The 22,132-nt window shown below is 43.1% G+C and overlaps 3 protein-coding genes across 3 annotated transcripts in view; 2 read left to right on the top strand and 1 right to left on the bottom strand.

Annotated features, from left to right (window-relative positions):
- Window positions 1-22,132, top strand: part of LOC119179841 (deoxycytidylate deaminase) — a 199,973-nt gene that overhangs the window by 73,523 nt on the left and 104,318 nt on the right. The window lies entirely within an intron of this gene.
- On the bottom strand, window positions 604-16,253 carry LOC119179682 (Enoyl-CoA hydratase, short chain 1). Its single transcript, XM_037430803.2, has 8 exons — window positions 16,000-16,253; window positions 14,089-14,280; window positions 10,697-10,824; window positions 8,229-8,328; window positions 6,245-6,349; window positions 3,754-3,873; window positions 2,544-2,611; window positions 604-766 (listed from the first exon to the last, which is right to left on the bottom strand). Exons 1-8 carry the CDS (start codon window positions 16,088-16,090, stop codon window positions 701-703), a joined length of 870 nt encoding a protein of 289 aa, XP_037286700.2. The 5' UTR covers window positions 16,091-16,253; the 3' UTR covers window positions 604-700.
- On the top strand, window positions 16,760-18,480 carry LOC119179681 (uncharacterized). The gene has a single exon (XM_037430802.2). It carries the CDS (start codon window positions 16,899-16,901, stop codon window positions 18,327-18,329), a length of 1,431 nt encoding a protein of 476 aa, XP_037286699.2. The 5' UTR covers window positions 16,760-16,898; the 3' UTR covers window positions 18,330-18,480.

The following is a 22,132-nucleotide window of genomic DNA, read 5'->3' as shown; positions in this document are numbered from 1 at the left end:
TTCTGTTGTGTCCTTGGTGTTCTCTATTTACTGCGTTTTTTTTTTTCTAATGTCTTGCGATACTGGTTACAGACGCCGGTGATGGTACACAACTACAGTGCCGCATCTCACCTGTAATGTGATATCATAGCATCTTTCGCTGCAAAAACACTAAAAGCATTTGTTACTAGTAATTTTGAGTTCTTACACAACCTTCATCTACCTTTCAACATCCTTGCAAATTTAATAGCCATAGCTGTTATTGCCACCGATGTACAGCCACATTTTGAAAGTTGGTTTGAAAGCCCCAGCCAACCTTGAAGACATTATTTACTGCCCAGTCATAAGCTACAGTTACAAAGGCCATCCACGAGCCATTTCTCAGATGATCCAGCCTCTACATTGACCAGCATGATGGCCTCAGAAAGTGTAGATAAGACAAATGTGAGTGCATAAAATTACTGAACCCCTTCCCACTTTAGAGCTGCGTTTCTATCCACAAATTATCTACTCTACCATCTCAACAGCTGTACCTCATTCCTCCAAGAATAATGTTGGTTCTGTGCATTACTGGCAAATGCAGCCATTCACCGAGCCTAAGTAATGAAAGACAAGACAAGGTAATTATAAACAAAATATACAGATTTATTCAGTTGCATAAATTCAAAAAAATGCGCAAAACTTTCGGGAGAACGCACTTTCACAGCTGCTTGTCAGACATCTAGCTGTTCGTGTACTTCGGTGGCCGCTTCTCAACAAAAGCAGTCATGCCTTCTTTCCGGTCGTCCTAGAAGAATTGAACACACATTCACTTACACGAAGAGTCAGTGCAGTCTAACCAACACAATTTGAACCTTCATTAATTATAAAGGTGTACCTGTCACAATGTAATAGTGATAAGACAATTATTTTAAATTGTTCATGTAGTGTTCCTGGTTACTTATTTACTCATTTACTGCTGAATACTGTAACCTTTCTTTAAAAGATATAGCAAGGTGTGTATAACTGACAGGATATACAGGCTTGAAGAAACAAAGAAAGCGCAGTAATGCAGGAATAACAATGCTACATATACAAAATAAAATTGCAAGCAAAAAGAAATGTAGCATAGTGCACAAAAAAATGGTTAGTTCGGATTAGGTGAGGTCACATTCAAAAAATCAGTTCCACCACAAAGGTGAAACAATTAATGCGATGGGTAAAAATCGCAAGGCTATACGAAGTAAGGGTGGCAGCTAACTCTTTTAGTTTTGGTCTCGTATAACTCTACAAAACGCTGGTGTAAGAGAATATGGCTACTCTAAGGAGAGAAGCGGTCATTGCACAGTCTCTTCCCGTTAAGAGCACAGCACATAGAAGGGTTTACGTGTGAGTCATCTGTGACACTTGCACGGAGAGCCAGCAATCGCAACAGTGCCCTTATAATTTAGGGGTGACGCAGCTTTTGAATCGCGAGAAATTGGAAAAAAAATCTATTTTTTGAATATCACATTTTCAGTCTCAGCAACCTTTCTTTTACCCGATTCGAAAATATCTTTACTGAAAACCATGCAGAGGTGCTTTAAATAATTTGTTGCGCTTGCAGACTTGGCAAGAATCATCACGAAGAATTGCAGATTTTCAAAAAAATCATATCTCCACATCAGCTCGTCCAAGTGCGGACGCTTGGGGCTCGTTCGAAGAATAATTTCTCCATTTTCATATTTGCCACCTCAGCTGGCTCCACCCTTCAAAATCAATTGCACAAGAACCAAATGTCTGCAGGTTGTCTCAAGGCATCCCATTGGCCGCGTCAGCCATGTTGCTCTAGCACGCCTCGCTACTGGTCGAACCGAGAGAGCGTCGTCTGCTAATCATGCCTTAGAGCATCGCAATGTTACAGATGTAGAAAATCGTGCCATATTGTGACACCTGTGCACTCGCTCTGTGTGTAGTCAGTGCACAGAAAACGCTGCAAGCTAAACTGGCTAGACTGCCGCAAGTAGAAGCTCAACCACAAGGGTGCGATAGCACTGCATTTATCACGAGCGTTGAAGACGGGCGTCTCGAACCTACCCGTGGAGCTTATCAGCACATTATACTTCCTGACGAAGACCATTATGAAACCACTCTGTACTACAATTGAACATGAAATGTTTTGAAAATTCGGGCATTGCAGCCGAGCTTACAGCTCGGAGTCGTGGCTGAGCCTAGCTAGCTTTGTTCACGGCGCCGACACGAGACGAATGCAAATTTCGCCGGCAAGGACGTTGCACTAGCGGACAAGCCGCAGTGTGCTTCATCACAAGCAACAAAGCAATGAATGAGATCGCCCTCTGGCACCTTAAAACTGCAGATGGGCATATTGCGCATCAGCCGCGGATCACCCGACAAAGCTCCTCGCGCAGAGGCCCCCACCTCCCCGAAATACAAGACTGAACTTGTACACAGATTTCAAGGCACGTAGCCAGAAATTTTTTAGGGGGGGGGGGGGGGGGCACGTGCTCGGTGTGCCTCCCCCTGGCTATACCCTTGCCGATTTGTCGTCACTGCACCTAGGCACAAAAAGTAAGTCGGCCACTTACCAGAGCGAAGGATGCATGGAAAAGACGCTTTTCAACGCGAAGTCCTTCCTGGAGCGTTGTCTCAAAGGCTGCAACAAATGAACAGCAAGGTTATATGCACGAACGTTTGAATCAGTTTTCACGCACACATTACACAAAAGCAAGCACGACAAAGGTACCAACCAGCAGTAGCAATAACCGACTCAGAGGCTACAGCTATTGCCTGGTAGGTTTTCGCATTGTCATGCCCTCACTCTGCATCACTGGCATGCTGCAACCAGCAGCTGTTCGTGTATGTCACATTCTGTGTTCTGCTTACATTTCAAGCAATCAAACAAGTCACTTTCTATGTTATTCTTTTATTATCTTTTTTACCTTTTAACGAAGATTTACTCCAACCTAACTCTACAAAACTATAAGAAAATTACACTGACTTTTCACCACCTATGCGGGTGGCATCACTGCTATACATCTGTTTCAGTATATGCCAGAGAAAAGAAGCTAGGCAAGCACCAGTGTTCATACTTGAATTGCTTTATAAGAGACGAGCAAGCAATCTGTGTTTTTAACAAGTTGTGTCTCTCATAAGCAGGGTGCCACATTCGAGAAGTACTTTGGTTTGGGATAGCTGGTTCATAGTACTCACTTAGGAAGGGCAGCGCAGAAACATGGGGGAAAGAAGGACAGCGGAAACAAAAAGAGCCGACTAATACTGAAATTTTATTGCCATCACCTGTGTATACATACGTGCCTAAAAATGTGATTAAGAGGAGGTTAAAAGCATGATAACAAGGCTGGTTTTAACCAGTGATTGAAGAAAAAAAACTGAAAACAATAAAATATTCAAAGGAACTCCCGCATGTGTGATTAGTGAGAAGCACCAGGCCATGACAAAACAACAGCACAAACGACAAGGAAAATCAAAGAAAACCTCTAAGATATCTAATTTCAGCATCAGACAAAGATATGGAAGGCCTGCTCACGCACTTGTCGCCTGCTTCATGAATGAAAAAAACCCTCAACAATCTCGTGCTCTATCTTATTCCTTGCCATTTAAAAAAAAACGATTTTGCTGCATTAAATCGAAGTAAATTTCTTAGAATTATGATCTCAGCTGGCCTTTGGAACACTCTCGCAAAGAGGCTTCTCATGTATTTAAAGATTTCGTTACACTTGGCTTCTAAGCTCTCTGAGCTCGTGCGACAACGGCCAGCCAGGCCTCAATCCTCACCGTGGTTGACGCTCTCCTTGCACAGCGCAACAGACACTTGGGAGTAGCTTGCGATCTTCTCGGCCAGCTTTATGGCCTCCTCCACTAGCTGACTGGTTGGGAACACCTTGCTCACCAGACCTGCACAGGAGAGAGAGAGGAGGCACAGAATGTGACATGATGTCGTATACACATTCTCCAGAAAATTAAAAAATTTCAGCCAGTTCTGCTCGGCAGATATCGATGAAACAGCGAAGCTGGTGGCTTACAAAGTAGCTTTTGCTTTGCCACTTATTTTAGCCGTTTGAATAAAGTGGGTTGAACCAAGTGGTAACGAAGTGGAATCGCAGTAGAATCTCGATGATACGATATCGTAGAGAGCACGCAAAATATTCGTATCATCTCAAATTTGTACGAACCAAAACAAGTTAAAGCTGATCTTAAAGATAAACAAAAGCTTTATTGGGGTCAAGTAGTTTTCACTAAAGAAGTTCATGATGATTTCTTTTAACAATGTGAAATTCGAATCAACTGTAATCGTATCATTGAGAATCTACTGTAATTAGGTAAATGAGGTGGGAGGAGAGACGGGAGCCCTAGTAAGCCTAATGGTGAGTTGAGAGAGTAATAAGCAATGGGAACGACGAGAGGTGTGACACATCCATAGTGAGATTTACCCACTTTTTGTGGCACGTACCTGCTTACGATCTACGACGGCCCCCGGACAAGAAAAGGTCGATTAAGAACAGCTTGGCTTAAAGTTTCAGACTGCACTAAAGAAAGGCGGCAAAGAAAATGCACAAATGTGCCAACTTTCGGCTGGTGTTCATTATGAGGTTAACTCTAGAATATATATACATGCGGAGGAAAGGCGTCATGATTTATTTGGAAGATGTATCTCACTACACATCACAGCTTGACTCCCGTGTGAAAAGAGCTGCCAGAGATGTTATGCTACATTACTATGGTCCTGCCAGAACACTTTTGACTAAGTGTACAAATCCGACAGGAATGTATGAATCCGCTGCATGTCTCGTTCCTCCTAGCCGTGGTGGTGGTCTAATGATTATGATGCTTGACTCTAACGTCGTGTAATTGCATCCCGCTATAGGGGGCGCATTACAATAGAGGATAAATGCTACAAGCCTGTGCACTGTGCAGTGTCGGTGCACATTAAAGAACACCTGGCCATTGAAATTTCCAAGGCCCTCCACTACGGTGTCTCCCATAATCGTATTGTGGTTTTGGAAAATTGAACCCTAACTAAGTTTGGTTTGTCCTTCCTTATGTTTCCAATATGTCTATTTTCCTTTCTCAGTAACGCAGGACAGATTAGCCAACGAGATGATTTTTCAGTAGACCACCCTCGCTCTGCCTTCCTGGTTGTTTCCTTTTCAGTATTATATCACCTTGCCGAAGTATCAACCTTAGTTTAGGAACTCCACCTGCATATGCCCAATGCAATATTTTGATAGCTTTATTACGACAAAGGTATTGTTTATTCCTTTTCGAAAAAAAAAAGAAGCACATAACATCATTACTAATACTTGTCTCTCTCTATGGCCACCACAGCGACTTGGTGATTACAATGCTCAGCTGCTGACCCGAACGACGCAAGTTTGATCCTGGCAACGACAGCCAGATTTTGATGAAAGTGAAATCCTACAGGCTCGTGTACTCTGCAGTGTTCAAGGCTGACTATATTCTTAATTAACTATGACATCTTTGCTAGCCGATGCAAATAGAGCACTGATTTTCTATACAAGGTAACAAATTCCTTGCGTTTTTTTGAACTTCAACTGAAGTCTTTCGACACTGTGACCAAATGTACAGCAATGTGTGCCAGTAATGAATTAGTAATGATGCAGTCAATGTGCAGTATAATATCGTTATGATAGCTCCCTTAACTGGTAATCCTAAGGGGGAAATTGCATGTCGAAATGTGCTGCTTTGTTTAGTGTCCAAACCAGATGATACTACATAGACTCGTTCAGTTTTTCCTGCAGATTTCAAGTATGCAATAATATTCCTTGAATATCAACTAGTTTACCACATTCAATTACCAGCCTCTCCAATGTTCCCACAAAAAACTTGAAAAAAAAAAAATCCTTTCGGCAGAAAGTGAATATTATTGGGTGGTTGGATGGCATATGCAGTAAGTGCAATTCTGCAAACAGTTTTCATATCATTTTTGATTCAGCTCACACGCGATGCATAGGTCAAAACTGCAGATGAAATACCAATCTAGCAAGACCTAAGTTAGGCTTTATATGGGAAAGGAGATTATAACGATTTGATAAAAACACTTATTTTCTTTCCCAATTTATTTGTCTATACAAGCCGTTTCCCCATTAAGAGAAAAAAAAAAGGGGGGGGGGGGAGAACCAAGACATCGTACCAAACTCCTGCCCCGCGTCATACAAACTTCAACTAACATTTAACAGCAATTTCTGTAAATGAACAGCACAAGCATGTAGGAGAATGCAGTACACAGAAAGAAGCGAACACTGACCGTATTTCTCAGCTTCAGCAGCTGTGATCTGATTACCGGTGAGTGTCATTTCCATGGCGCGCGACTTGCCGATTGCCCTGGTCAGTCGCTGGGTACCACCCGCACCTGAAGAGGTCAACATTCAATTGGAAACATAAGGAAACCTATTCCTCCCTTGAAGGGACACTAAAGAACAAAATGCTTTTTCGCATAATCAGTAAAGTACAATTTCACAATCCTGAAAATGACACTCTTACTGCAATATGACACCTGGTAAGCGAGAAAATGCGTGAAAGGAAACTGGGTGGGAGACGCACCAAACACTATGACGTCGTAAATTTTTCAAGGTGTCTACTGGGTCCTACGTAGCTTCCAATAAATAAAATTAAGGTATGTGGTAATCTATGGGTTCCATTGGCCTAGCATACAGAGTCTCAGAAAATTTCATCGAGCCAATGGCGCAAAAATAGAAAAAAATACATTGTGGAATTTCTCATGCGCGCAGGTTACGGTGCAGAACTTAAAATTGTAACTTCAACCTTAATTTTCTCCACTAAAAATGAGCTTATGAGAGTGAAACTTATGACATTAGAGTTCTCAGAGAGCAGTTTACCAATCTAAAACAACTCATTGCTTCTATTTAGAGTCACTTTGAGCATACACTTTGCCAAGACTCTGGCTGAGGTATTCACTGCATGATTAAATGAATCAAATTAAGCGAAATCAAAGTTTACTGCACGGCACATGGTCATGTTTCCGCGAGTGCCGATTTTTGACGAATTTGGTCTTGACACACAAAGACTGTGAGAGAAACTCAGCGCCGACCATGCTGCACTGTTCGAGAAGCTTCACGATAGCAGCAGATTGTTTTGTCAAGATTGCATGCAGGAAGCGAATAGTCAAGCTTATTCCAGAGCTTGCACAATCACCAGTGACCAGAATGGACAATTCTATGCGTGATGTGTAAGAGACGAGGCGCCACCGCAACGATCAATTTATCAACAGCCAACACTCTCCACCACTATCAGTGTATAGCCAGGCATATGTTCACCCAACCAAATGTTTCCGTCTCGAACTCACTGAGTGCCGACTTCCATCACTGTCACAGCCCCGTGAGAGTATTGGGCCAGAGAGAAAAAGAACCTTATCAAATGAAGTTTAGGGCAGGTGTATGCACCCCCTACACAAAACTTCAGTCTTGTTGACAGCGTATCTTCTAAAAAGCATGCAAAGGCAAGAGATCCTGTACAACTCACAAAGAGAAGTTTGTAAACAACAATGGCAATAATATTTATAATAATGACAACTTTATTTACATTTTACATCAAGCAAATGCATCATGATGGGCGATTGCAGAAAAAGCTGTCACCGTGACAGCTTGAGAGCACCACGGGCCCCCGCATTGGCAAAATGCCACTGAGGTCAGCAAATCACATAATGTAACCATAGAAATTCACACACACCAACTGTTATGCATAAAACAAAACATTACAATTTTAGGATGTTGCCTCACAATATCGATAAACACAAATGCCATACATCCACATTTCAAGACAAATATATAATGAACATAACATGCCCACAAACCAAATGCACAGTACTCGTAGACCTTTCTTACAATTAATATTTAGAGTACAGTGGCATTACTAGCAAAAGCAATTTTAAGGGCAAAAAGGGGGGCACATCACAGAACAGGGACCAGAGAAGAAAACGACGACACAGGCTTAGTTCTGTATTACACCGCATTTTTTTTAGCTTAAAATTAATCATTACCAACTAGCCCAAACGGCTGTTTTGCTAGTGAAAGCAAAAACTAAAGTTAAGAGCCATCCAAGAGGGGCTGTAGCCTTTCAACAAAATTTAAGTTTAGCTTGCCCAGCCCGCTGTGACCATATCACTGCTACTCATGTTTATATATCGCTGCTACTCATGCTTAGTGGTGTATAAATTCTTTTTCACCTAAATTACTGGAACCACAAGACTCGTTCTGAAAACCAATACTGACCTGGGAGGGTTCCGAGAATGATTTCAGGTTGTCCAAACTTGGCGTTCTCACCGGCGTAGATGATATCGCACATCATGGCTAGCTCACAGCCACCACCTAGCTGAAAAGCAAAACAAACAAGAAGCACATTACCGATACCACCTGGATAAGAACGACACAACTGCACAGGTTGCCTTAAGCTTTCATGTTCTTTCACGACACGTCAAGGAACAAGGTCATGAGACCTGCTGTGGTGGTCTACTGGTTACGGTGATCGACTCTTGACCCCCAGGTGGCAGGATTGAATATCAACCGAGGCAGTCGCATTTTCACTGCAGGCGAAAATGCCTGAAACCAGCATGCTTCGATTTAGGTGCATGATTAAAAAACCCCAGCTGGTCTAAACTTTCCGCGCCCATTACTAAGGCATCTCGTGTACTCATGTTGTGGTTTGGGGATGTTATGCCCCAACGATTATTACTACTAGACAAGGTTGGGCAGGCAGACAAACTTGAGATGAGGTTCATGCTCCTTTCTCTGCCTGCATGCCTTTTTCTGGTGACTCGAGACCACATTTTAAGGCCTTAAAGAAGTTTCTTTTCAGCATAAAAAAATAGGCAGGCAAAACACGGTTTTAGGCCTCCAACACCATAAATGTAATCAGAATAAATTTTGTATAAAGGCAAATGATTTAAAAACAAACTTCTGCAACCTGTATCTACGACAAAAACTGCCATTGTTCAAGATGGCACAAAGGAGCCCACAGTCCAACCTAGCCGTTGGTGCCAAGCGTTAGAAGTTTCAAAGGTAACCCCAATTTATAAAGGACGTGGAACGAATATTATGTTAAATTATAAACCCGTTTCAGTACTTTCAACATTATCAAAGGTTTTAGAAGGCGTTATTCACAATAGGTCACAATCCTTTTTCAATAAGTATGACATTGTCCTAACATGTTCATATGACTTTTAGAAAACTAAGTCTACTGAACAAATGTTAGCAATCATTAAAGGTCAAATAATTGCAAATGTGGAAAGTATGAAATTTACTATTGGTTTATTTTTGGACTAAGGAAAATCCTTTGATTCAATACACTATAACATATTCTACAACATATTACTACAGAAACTATCACTGTACAGCATATGAGGGATCGCCCTTAAGCTTTTACAAAACTATTTACATAACCGGTGCCAACTAGTACAATGAAAACAGCTACATAAAGTCAGCTTCAGTTAACCCGAGGAATTTCACAGGGTTCTATATTGGGTCGTTTGCTCTTTTGCTTTATGTTAATGATATTGTATGTATACCTGCCTCACCACAGCTTATTATGCATGTAGACGACACAAACATCTTTTTTAGATAAAACACTTAGAAACACTAGAAAATAATGTAAATTAGTGTATAACGTCACTCTAAAACTGGCTTAAACAAAACAAGCTACAGTTAAATGCCAAGAAGACGACATATATTATATTTTGCCCAATAAATAAACATGTTAAACATGACATAAAAATAAGCTTTGACGGGAACCCCATAAAACGTGAAAAACATGAAAAATTTCTTGGGGTATGGTTCAGTGAAGACTTAACGCGTCCGCGTTAATCATTTAGTCAAGCAGCTTGAGAAAAAAGTAGGATGCCTGTACAGAATTGGTTCCCTCATTCCTCAGTGGTTAAAAATAAATTTGTACAATGCCCTATTCTATTCGAGACTTTGTTACGGCGTGCTGCTACGGGGTACAAAAACAACAAAAAATTATAACAAGCTTCAAATGGTACGATACCTCGCTGTAATGAAAATTACCAGGGTAGAATAGACCATATGTGTACTTCAGTGCTCTTTTATAAACATAAAATGTTAAGGGCAAACCAAATATATTACTTTAAACTGCTTCAAGAGGTACACAAAAACAAGTGGTATACAAAACGAGAGGTACACGAAAACAAAAAAAGACCAACATTATCCTGCTGAAAGAAATTATGGAAAACAAACGCTGCAATATGTAACAACACGACTAGTTAATGAAGTCTAAAATGGCTTGCAGTTTGACATCAGTCTAGAAATACTTAAAAAACAAATTAAAGAAATTTTGAGGAATAAAGAAATAACTTATCACTAAGCTACACTGTATAAAAAGAGTAGGTAGAATCAGGCTGTGACATATTCCCTAGTGTTAGGAAAATGCGTTGCTTCATTGCAACATATGATGCACCTCGTTTTATTCCTGTTCTTTTTTTTTACATTTTCTATGTGTAAGACTAACGCATCTACTTAAGTGTATTATGTGTTGCTTGTTTTTTATAACTGTATTCCACTGTTATCGCACGTGTGGTACATGACATGTTTAAGTCTGTCCAGTTTCCAATCCCGTTGATCTCTCAGTGGGCAACTACTTATGGCTCTCTCGTTTATTTGGTACAACCTTTGGTAAAGTCACTACCTGCGGTTGTAACAAGTCATAGAGCAAGTCACCCAAGACTCACCGCGTAGCCGTTCACAGCTGCAATCACAGGCTTGATGGACTGCGCCACTTTGTCCCAGTGGCTCAGGAAGTTGCCCGTGAAGCACTTGGCAAACGTCATGTTCTGCATCTCCTTGATGTCGGCACCAGCTGCAAGGAAAACGGCACGATGAAGGCTGTACATCGCCTTCCTGAAACCAATATTAGGCATAAACCTCATAACACCAGACAAACTGGTTGATACATTTACATCCTCAGAGATACCAACGGGAAGAAAATTTATTTCCGTATTGGTTACTATTTCACAATCCCAGAATCGCCATGCTTGCAGTGAGAAGATGCTTCTTCAGCGAAAAAATGCTAAAAAACAATAATACTGAGGGTGGCAATGCCACTTTAAATTTCTGCACCAGCAGCAATGACATCGCAGATTTCGACAGATATACTACATCCTATGTAGTCAAGAGTTCAACGAAAGTTTGTCAGGTCAAGTACCATGATGAGGATGAAAATGCAGTCACTGAGTGAGTCAAGGAGAAAACACAAGCATTTCGGGCCCCATACAGGTTTCAGTGAGATCAAAGCATTTCAGTACGATCAAAGAACCCATATGGCTCACGGAACGTCTCTTTGCTCACACCGTGAATTGGTCAGTGACCACATCTTCATCCACATAGGTCCTCCATAGTGCCTAATATGTTAAGATTAGGTACTTTGTGCTCTGAAGGGGCCATTCCCTTAGAAATAGATGCAGAAAAATCTATCCATAGCCAACTTATCCAGCCCACCTTGAGAGTAGTTACCAGAAATTGATCACTTTGTACAAGAAATCAAGAAGTGCACAAATGGCCGTCAAGTTCGGACTGTAGCGTCCGCCATAACTGCACAAATATTTCAAAAGTAGAGACTGCACAAGTGCTTGAACTTCCTATCCACGAAGATGGATTGGGAGTGACCATGCTATCAATACTGCAACAGACACAATAACACACACCTCGTCAAGAGAATTGCAAACTAACAAAATGGGCTCAAGAAACAAGACATGCTACAAATAATGCAACCCACCTTACCTAATGCCTCTGGGCCCCTAAGGTATTTTCAATGAATGAGTGAATAAATTAGAGTGGGCCTCACTTACAAACACATTACACGTTACCACTTACCACTTATCGTATGTTACACGTTACCACTTATCACCGGAAGTACACCAGAATGCATGGAAACCTTTATAACTATTTTGGAACGTTTTGGTATGATTGTGCAAACAGCACAATTAGTTAAGCTTGTAATGAAATTAATGCAAATACCAGCAACAATGCTGAAGTATTAGAGAACACATGATTGAAGACAATTTGTTTTCCAAACGATAAGGTTAACAAAGATCGATGACTGTGCTCACTGCTATCATTGCACAGCAAAAGTTACTTACACGTATACTTTGCGTGATCTTTTTTCTAGGCACGACTTCACCCAATGAATAACTCCACAGGTCTGACTAATCCCTTTTTTGTCATTCCAATCTCATGACAAGATCAAGCAATGAGTGTTCCTTTAAGTGTTTCCTGTCATACATGTACGGCGGTGGCGTTTTGTTCTGCAGAGTCTTTGCCGTACAGGCATGTTTGCAACCCTCCACTTGAATTTTCGCGCCGTAATGGCAACGCATGTAGACTGGGAGGTGCTGCCACCTCATAGCGCTTGCAAGAGGTGTCGGATACGATTATGCTACCTTCTTGCGGATATGAAAAGAACTGCTTTTCAGCGTCAGCCCGTCGTGTGGTTTCTGGCAATGCCATTTCGAAGCTTTTGTTTCCCCACTTGATCGCCATGGAGGCACGCAAGACTCGATTTTTATCTCTATCGCTCTCTCTCTCAGGAGCAGTGGAAGTTAATTTCCATCTTACTGGCGCTATTTCTAGCTCATTCATCACCAAAACTCACGAGATATTCTCATTCTCTTTAATAACGGAGTTTATTCTGACCAAGGCAGCCACACTTGGAGAAGATGCCATGAGTTTGCCAGCACAACTCGTCTCTGCAAGAAGAGAACGGAGACACGTGCAATGTGTGAAGATGGCAAAAAAACACTGTGTGCAGACTCTTATTTCGAGGAATACCACGCTCTGAAGTACCACCAACGATTTGCAGTTCTGAATAATGCTGGCACCAAAGAACTGTTCTTAAATTCCCTACAATCTTTTTCTGACTTTAGAGATAACATACATTAAGAAACTGCAATAAAGTAATTCGGCCATCTGGGAAAGTTTTTCTTTGTAAATTTTGACACTGAAAGGCTTAAGAGCGTGTAATAACACAAACTGTACTGTTCCGCGTAGGCCCTGTTTAAAGGGGCTGTGACGCCCAATTTTGCTCATTATTTGTGTTATGCAGGTTAATCCTTCCGCATTCACAAACACACTGGTGAAATGTTAGTGCATTTGGTTGAGCGCTTAATTTATAATTGAATATCATTATAAACAGACAAGCAGCCAGAGAGTCAGGCAACACTGACCCGCTCGCAAGTTGTGAGGTAACTAGCAGCTAGCTGTGCAAGCGTCTGTATTTTGGCGAACAATATTGTTCTGTGGTCAGCTGTGCGTAATATCAAGATAGCTTAGCTTTCTTCAGCTTGGAAGTGAAAACTGAATAATTTGCAATCGCTGAAATTTCGGCACAGCTCTGCTTGCAGTACGTGACATCACTGTACTGTGGCGAAATGGCAGTCGCCAGCGGTGAATGGCGTTAATGGCCAGCGACTTCCAGGGCTTCTTTTCGAGCGATATATTCTGTTATGGTCCAGTTTTTAGATATTTAAAGGCATAATAGACCCTCGAAATCCAGTTATCACTAGAAACAACAAATTTTTGTGTGACCGTGTCATGGTTTCTTTAAAGGCCCGCCAACATGCTCTGACTACTTTTACACACACCCCCCAAGGAAGCTCGGCAATTCGTAGGGTAGACTGTGGCGAATGTTTTCCGAACATTACAGCGCTGTGTGCCGCGCAGAGCCTCCATTTCGAAAAACGATTCCCGTGCTCCTTTCTTGCGCCTGACCAGTCCTCCTTTTATGTGCAGTGACACAAAGTCGACAATCAGAGGCTTGACCTAGCACAAAGCTTGTTGATTGGTCAAAAGCAGTCACGACGACAGGCTATGCCTTCCCCTCCCTGTGAGAGAAAAGAGTGGCGAAGTTGCACGAAAATTTGAAAGCCGCTGCAACAAATGTTCCAACTCCTGTAACTTCCCTAATATAGCACCTATTGGCGAAATTCTTGCGGCAGCATGCTCACAAGGAAAAAATGCACTTACTTCTTTTTATACCAATTTTTATACCTCGGCATTGTTTACAGGCCCTTTAATGAGATTCCACTTTATGTGAATGGCACCCTCCATGTGCCCACTGGTGCCTTACCAGCGAAAGCCTTCTCGCTGCCAGTGATGACAATGCAGCCCACAGATTCATCCTTGTTGAGCGCATCTATCGCCTGGCCAACCTCCGACATGAGGGCGCTTGACAGGGCATTGAGGGCCTTGGGCCGGTTGAGCGTAACCAAGGCAACATTCTGCTGGGCACCTTTTTTCTCAACAAGGATGTTCTCGTATGCTGAAGAAGGAAGAAGAACACTCTTTAACACATTTGCTGATTATTTTATAATACTTATGACATTTTACATTTTGCCAACGACAGTTTAGCAGCAGTACAAACAAGAATTTTATATGTTTGAAGATTGTCGCTTTAGATAAAAACATTGGAGTTGAGAACCCTAAAACGAGTACTGTGGTATCTTGAAATGCATCAAAGATTCAATGGAAGGCATTTCTTAGCAGACTGCCGGCACTTTGATTCAGTTTCTACCTACGAATCCATCTATTTAGCCACGTATCTGGGTGCTTTCATAATCGCCTGCCCTCAAGCTGGGCTAGACCAACATTATTATGGGAAAATGAGAGAGTTTGACGAATATGCCAGACTGGTCTCGACATCAACGTGAAAATCCTATAGCGTATGTCGTCAAACACCTTTCTCCAAACATGTGAGGCACATACCCGTAAACCAGGGGCTGCAGTATTCAGCTACGAGCCACAGGTGACTGACATTAGACATTAACTGTCTTTGATGTATCAAAGAGACACCAAAATTTTTCCTTTGTATCAGTAACATATTGATGTGATGCTTCGTAAGCCAGAAAATTTGTGCATTTCCTTCTTAGAAACAGAACTGCAACTGTAGGACAGTACAACAAGTTGCATTAGTACTGAACAGAAATTATGCAATATATCCCTAAGCCTAAGCTAATACAAAGCTCGGGTACAAATACAGGACTCCACAAAGCAATCTCAGTGTTCGTAACAAGGTTTTCTATCAAAGCTGATCTACAAGCAAAACGCCCTCATGATGAAAACTAACCTTATCTAGCTTTGCCAGAAGTCTGGCATGCCTTGCAGCTATCTCACTGCCAGTTAAAAAAAGATGCCAAAAGAAAATCTACTGAAAAAAAAGGCAACTACAGATCATCTTAGCGGGTTATTTTTATCTTTCCTTGCTTTCGCGTGATACAGGTGGCCACGCGTACGCGAGCGATCGAACCATGGTCACGTGGTGACATACGGAACGCCAGGGAAAATACAATACCTCCGATAAGAAAACACGGAAAGTGTCGAGGGTTTAGCGTGTCCTTAATGTCGCTGTTTTTCCGTGCGCATCACCGCTCGGTTTTTTGCACTCGCTATCTTCGCAAATTTCAATCGGACGCCGGCCACTGCAATTCGCTATCTTCACGTAGCCCGTTTCACGTTCTCCTAGTTCAAGGTCGAGTAACCACATGTTGCTTTGGGCGCCGTAGCTAGTAAGGGCGAACTTCCTCAATGCGTCGCCAACAAAAACTCAACGGGCCGCTAGGCAACACGGAAAGGCAAAAACAAGCAAGTAAGAAAACAATTAAAGCGCCGGCGATACCTCATACGGGTCTCCACTGGTCCCGTCGTTTATCACAACCTCATAAGTTGGCGCATGTTCAGATAAAACTTCCAACATGAACAAAACGTCTAATTTCTTCGCCATCACCAGAGGGGACGTTGCGGCGAAGAAATTGCGGCGCTGCGGCGATCGGTTGGGATAAAACAGCGACTCAGAAGCTTCGCTGCGATCGAAAGTGCACCGAAAAGGTGTGGTACGTACAAATTAGCAATCGACCATGAGAATAGTTTCCCAGTTAGAGCGCCAACATCAACAAAAGTATATACAGATCAGTGATCGGCACCGATGCAGCAAAGCATGCGTTACTAGAAATATCAGAAAAATACCAGAACATATGAATCTCACCCGCTGCGGCCAATCCACGTTTCACGATCGCCGGGTGCTTCAGCTGTCGAGCGCCAAGGAAGATAGGCCTGAACATTGAAATGCCGTTCATCGTTAATTATGTCGTGTACACTCGCCCACTCGCTGAGCTCAGAAACTGCTAAATTGGGTTGTATTACTATCCCAGACTTTCAGGGTCAGCGATTGAGCTCCTGGGCAGCTCGGCGAATCGTTCGATACTGTCTTTAGGAGTTCGAAGCGAGGGGGAGCAGCCGGTGGTCTCTGGAGCAGCTTCGGTAGCTGGATTGCATTGGATTAATGCGTTTTTCAGGCAATGTTTGTTTCTTGGTTTGTACTATTTGTACAGCCGCGACCACGTGGGCCACGTCTGTGTACAGCGCTCAAGAAGCCGGTTGCACGCGTGCTCTACACAGACGTGGTCGCGGCTGTACATGTATGGCATCTTGTATCGGTGGCGTTTTTCGAGCACTTGTGCGTGTCGCACGTTCTAGTGGGGCACCAGACGTGTGGTGCCGCATGTTGACAGGGCCGGCCATAGGCCGGCAACGACACGAGTGCACGCCACTGCGCCACCGCGAAGGTCGACGGCAGATTTGTATTTGCTTCTATGGGCTTGCTGTTTGCTTGGTAAAAGTTCTCTGGTAAAACTAGGGTGGCTTGTAAAAATTGGCTAATTTGGCCAAAATAGAGTAGCCAGAATATGAGCCAAAACATAGCCAATAGCCAAATCCAACGTCAGCGCACTTCTTATCAAGTCGCGGCTCTTTCGATCACTGCTAGTACATAGTACACTCTGTTCGAACTTTATTATATAGCGATACTATAGTGCCTAGAATAAAGCACTATAGCGACACCGTGCCAGCGGTTCTGCTTTGCATATCGCACGACTAAGTGCTGCTATGGCTTCGGCCAGTTACATTCACACAGTATTCGGCTTCGGTACCGGTCTCGATTGGCGGCCCACGGCATTCGTGGACCCTTTTCCGCCGTACAGAGTGTGCAGCGTCTGTGGACTGGTGCCCCAAGCGATTACCACGTTGCCCTGCGGCCACCACTTCTGTCGGCCATGCTTCGACAGCGCCATCAGCATTAGGAGGAAGCGTTGCCCCATCGACAACGAGTCCTTCGAGAGCAGCGACGACGTCCAGTGGTCTACGCTCAGCAGAAATAGTGTCCTGGAACTCACGGTGCGTTGCTGGAATGCCCGCCGCGGTTGCGTAGTTGAAGACACCGCCTCCGCCATGCTGGATCACTTCGCCAGCGCCTGTCAGTTCCACAGCGTGAAGTGTAACACTTGTGGCGCCAGCGTACTGCATCGTGGCGTTTGGAACCACGTCGCGTCGGGTTGCCACATGGCTACCGTTGACATCGACCGGTCTGTGAACGAAAACTCGGCCAACGCGCTCATGGAAGTCAGAGACCTGCTGAGCAACCTGTCACGGGACAATGCCTCGTTACAGAGAAGACTCAACTCGTTCGAAGAACGCCTGTCGGCTAAATTGGATCGCACCGCGACGTCAGTCGCTGAACTTACAGAAGATACTGTTCGCACTCAACTCGCTGGTCACCTGAGCAGCGTGACTTCAGCGATCGAGCGTCAGCAGAGTCTTAACAATGTAGCGACGAAGCAACTCCTAGCCTCCGAGTACCGTAACAACCTGTTCTCGTTGAATGCCACAATCAAGGAGGCCATTGCCGAGGGAAGTCGTCGAGTTACTGACACCTTCCCCAGTGAAATCGCTGCCGTATTGACAGAAGAGGTTTGCGAGTTAGCGAGGGTCCTCTCTAAGCAATCAACACTTAAGGGAGATGATGCATCTGAGGTCCTCAAGTTATTGGCAGCTGCTGCCTTTGGCGACACAAACAAAGCTCTCGTGGAAAAGCCACAGACACGTCCTTGGCAAATAGACGACTGGGGTTGTTTCACTTACACAATGAATGGTAGAGGTCGCCACAGGCGGGAGGATCGTTTCGGCATTCCGTATTACTTGGACGGACGTCTCGTGGTCCCACGCTTGTGCTTTTACCCGCGTACTGATACAATTCAATACAGCCCTTACATAATTGAAGGTCTGTACGACAAGTTTCTTCTAGAACCTAAGAAGCCTTCGTGCGTTCGCTTCATTCATCCCTCGGGTAACTCGCCGGACATGAAATTCACTGGTGAATTCACCTGGGTCAAGCCGGAGCATCTGGGTCTGGACATTGTGCACATGGGCAGCCGAGTTCTGTATTTGGGGCGTGAGTCTATTCCCATAGATGTTGCCGCACTGGAAACTGGCGGCTTCATCGTGAATGACACAGCTTACCTTCATATATACCACCAATGATAAGCACCACTTCACGGGAAATTTTTCACCAAGTTTCTCGACGGTAGTACAGGAAAGGTGGCCAGGTTAGGCTGGGCCATGAACTTCAAGAACAAATCGGCTGTTTTTACTCAGATTTTCAGCAATACTTTCTTACTCATAACTCTTATTGTTAAGCTCTTTAAAGAAGTTCTTACACAGAACTTTGAAGGCAAGACAACTTGTGAGATATAGGGGGACATGCATACATCAGCTACAAAATATGAACAGCAAATATAGCTTAGAGTATACCTAATTCAACTTATCCACCACTGAGTGCGAAAATTAGCAGCCCACAACAACAGCGTGGTTTCAATGTAAGCAACAGCAACCTATGTCAGGCGTTTTTTGTTGCCAGGCGTACTCCTCGTGTGTGCTCTCTGCCACAGTAGTTGACGCTGCACTGACATGCACATGTTGCATCACCTTTGTGTGCTCACATGGTCGACTGCGTTTAAGAAAAAAAAACTGTCCTTGTCTTCCCATGTGAGCTCCCTGAAACCAAGTTCGTGACTAGACGTGGTGAAAATGGCTCTAAATAATAAAAGGTTATTAAATTAAGTAACTGGATTAAGCTACTACGTGGATCAGAGAAAACAAGATGTTACGTCTTTGTGTCATAGCTGCTTTTGCCGATGTTAAAACCAATAATCATTATTTTTAGTGCTGGAGTGTCTCTATGGTATATACCCTAATTTTCTCCACATATTTTTGCTACCTGTAAAGTGCGACTTGACGGAACTAAATGGGAAACATGAGGCATGCTCATATACAACTGGCATTCAAAGTTGTGAGGCCCTCAGCCTAACCTGTCCATCTCATTAATGTGTTCCGCTGATCTAAATGGTGCTGACCTCGTGCCTTAATTACTATCTAGCAAACACGCATTACTGACTGTACAAAAGCACGCACAACAAATCGTAAAAACACTGGCGTTTTTACACTGTTGCTCTGTATGGTCTGTAGTAGTGTTCTCTAAATTGGAATTTTCTTTCTATCTCAGCTTTGATTGTGCACAAAAAGACTGTCGTCTGTGTGTTTACTGGTTAGCTTTGCCTCTAGTGTCATCAAGGGGTCTAAGTAGGAAGGTGAATGCCTCTTTTTATAACAATTGGCGGCTTGTAAAGGTGTTACAGGAATTTTGCGAGTGACTGTCCGCCATACTTCGCCCTTCAGCTGTGACACGTCGCTGGACAACTTGGAATCATCACTCGTTCCAGTTGAGGTTTGAAAAGTTGATGCATTATTTCATAAATTCTCGACAACTGTTTCAACACATTTTACAAACATTTATAGCTATGTTCAGTGGAGCAAGAAACTCTGGCCATGAGTGATGTAGCCCGCTTCTGCCTTGCCCTTGCGGTGGCGCTGTGTGTGTCGTTATTGAACATACCTCATGACCAGTGAATTATTGAACTTCTTGTGAACTATGAAAGCGCCCATGTGAACTAGAACAATGTGAGCATGCGGGTTTTCTTTCGGGACTGTGTTTGTGTGCGCAAGCTTAAAACAAACGGGTGTCGGCTCAAGCCTTGAAGTGCCAGTGTGTTTCCAAGTGATTTCACTATGCCGTACCTCTTTTTTTCTGCACGAACGGGGCTCTTTTCTTGAATAGTACAAAGCAACTCAATATGATGTGTAAGCTTTTACAAACTAGATCGAGCCAATATTTGCAGTCCAGTCATAGATCTGCACCAGCTTATTGCAATACTTTTGTGTAGTCACTGTTGTTGTTAAGTACATATGAGCATGAAAGTCAATGCCAAAGTATGTTGTGCCTTTGCTGCTCTATATACCTAGTGTTTTGTTCACAAAAAAACAATAAAAGTGTCAGAAAGACAAGCTATGTCAACTTTATTACTACATAGCTTCTCACAGCACTCTTGTATCTATACTGTTCCCGAATACTAATCCATTTTGATGCCTATTGTATGCAGTCTGATGTCAGGTTGCAGGTTTGACGCCCAGTCACTTGTATTGTATTTAGACAGGGGTAAAAAGTGAAGATGTGCTGCCTCTGAAAAACTGACAACTTGGATTTATACTGGACGGCCGAACATGAGGACGAAGGGAGAAACACAAAAGGCATGTACTGTAGAATGCCTTAGATGTTCATCCTGCTAAAGGTAGTTAATGCTGTCTGGAAGCTTAGAATAAAGCATCCCGCAAACGAGTGATAGAGCAACAAACCCATAATAAAGAGAGCATCATTTATTGGAATACAGCGTATACAAATAGGCAAGTGACTTTTGAGGGCCGCATTTTTGTGCACCCTCGTCTCTGCACACCCACCGCTGCCACCGAAATTTATCTCAGAAGCTTTGCTTCCAATTGCGAGGTTCAATCATTATTTTGCTCTACATTTTTAGACTGCCAAAGGCTTTATATACAAATGTCATGGTGATAGGTGATTGCATGATTCTGTCTTCGGGTGCAAAATCTGTGTTGCATTGTGGTAGAAGGAATGGTGCAGTGCAACTTGGGGTGGGAGGCAAGTGTTGGTGTGGCTTAAGAGATAAGGACTTGTTCACCCCCTCCCCATACTGATGCTCATGTTTAGGGTAAATGGATGACACACGTACGTGCCCCCTCGCTCTCACTTGTGGTTCGCTTATGCTTGAGTCGCAAAACTGTTTTTCAGCCATGAGCCATTACATTGTTGGCAACTCGGTCGTTTCAGCCCGCGTTGTGTTGCGCCCATGTTTCTTCTTTCTTGTGTTACTGTTGTTTTTATGTATTGCCACTTTAAGACCTCGTTTCGCTCTGCGAGTGTTCACTGCTTTGAACACATATGCAAGGTGTGCAACGTTTTTGCCGTGCTATATAGCTTCAACCTGGGTCACCGAAATTGGCAGTGTAGTGGTATCGTTCAACCTCGGGGCTGTCAGTGAGGTTTCCCGCAACACTTTGCAGTTCACAAATTGCATGGTTGTCAAATACCCAAATTTTATATTAACAGTCATCCCAACAGGTGAACAAATGGGAAATCGATGAAGGGCTCATTTTTTTTGTTAGATAAACCTAATGAAGGCAACAGACAATGAGCCCCAAAAAAGTATAGGTAACATTAGACATTATTTGATTGGCTAACACTCTGACCTCTACTTGCACAGAAATACCTTATAAAGTGGACAGTAGAAAGACCACCCCGCCATAGCTCGATTGGTAGAGCATCAGATGTGTTATGGGGAGGTTGTAGGTTGGGCACGTACCATCAGCAAGTTGTCTTCATGAACTTTACTTTATTTACATTTATGTTATAAATTACTACACAAAAGGCATAGGCGTGTGAGCGAGGGGGTCGCTTTCTTCTTTAGTCGCCCAAAAGGGGGCGCAAAGTCTGCTCCGTATATTGACTTAACAGAGAGGAGGGTACTGCAACAAACCTTAGCTCCCCCTCCCTTCGGAAAAGAAAAGCTATGCATGTCTATGATTTCAGGCAAATACTTCCCATGTTGTGCCCTATAATTTCCTTGGCTTGGCCACCCATTGGTCACCCATTGCATTATTAATGCAGTTATTATAGCAATTATTACAGATTCTATTAATGCCATTAGTCTCCTTGAAGGATGGGTGCGATTTCAAACCAGCAATTTTCTGCAATACCCGTTGTTCAGCTTGACCTTTGTCTCACAGGGATTCCTAAACAGAGCTCGTGATTGACGAAAAGGACACTGCCAACTTCAAAGAAAACCTTTATTCAGCAAGACAATTACTGGCAAGGATATGCGCAGTCAAAGGGTATAAAACAAACATCTGCATTGTTTCATTCATTGTCAAGTCAG

Source organism: Rhipicephalus microplus, chromosome 7 (genome assembly GCF_043290135.1).
Source record: "Rhipicephalus microplus isolate Deutch F79 chromosome 7, USDA_Rmic, whole genome shotgun sequence".
In the NCBI taxonomy this organism is placed as follows: domain Eukaryota; kingdom Metazoa; phylum Arthropoda; class Arachnida; order Ixodida; family Ixodidae; genus Rhipicephalus; species Rhipicephalus microplus.
The sequence above is the reverse complement of the archived record's forward strand: the minus strand, read 5'-3'. Positions and strand labels throughout refer to the sequence as shown.

What these genes read in the sequence shown, in the direction of transcription:
- LOC119179682 (XM_037430803.2), bottom strand. Translation starts at nt 16,090, where the DNA reads ATGAACGGCATTTCAATGTTCAGGCCTATCTTCCTTGGCGCTCGACAG. An exon ending in CAGCGAGAAGGCTTTCGCTG is followed by an intron (nt 10,825 to 14,088) that starts GTAAGGCACCAG and finishes TTTTCCTTGCAG; the next exon opens with CTGGTGCCGACATCAAGGAG. An exon ending in CAGCTGTGAACGGCTACGCG is followed by an intron (nt 8,329 to 10,696) that starts GTGAGTCTTGGG and finishes TTTGCTTTTCAG; the next exon opens with CTAGGTGGTGGCTGTGAGCT.
- LOC119179681 (XM_037430802.2), top strand. Translation starts at nt 16,899, where the DNA reads ATGGCTTCGGCCAGTTACATTCACACAGTATTCGGCTTCGGTACCGGT.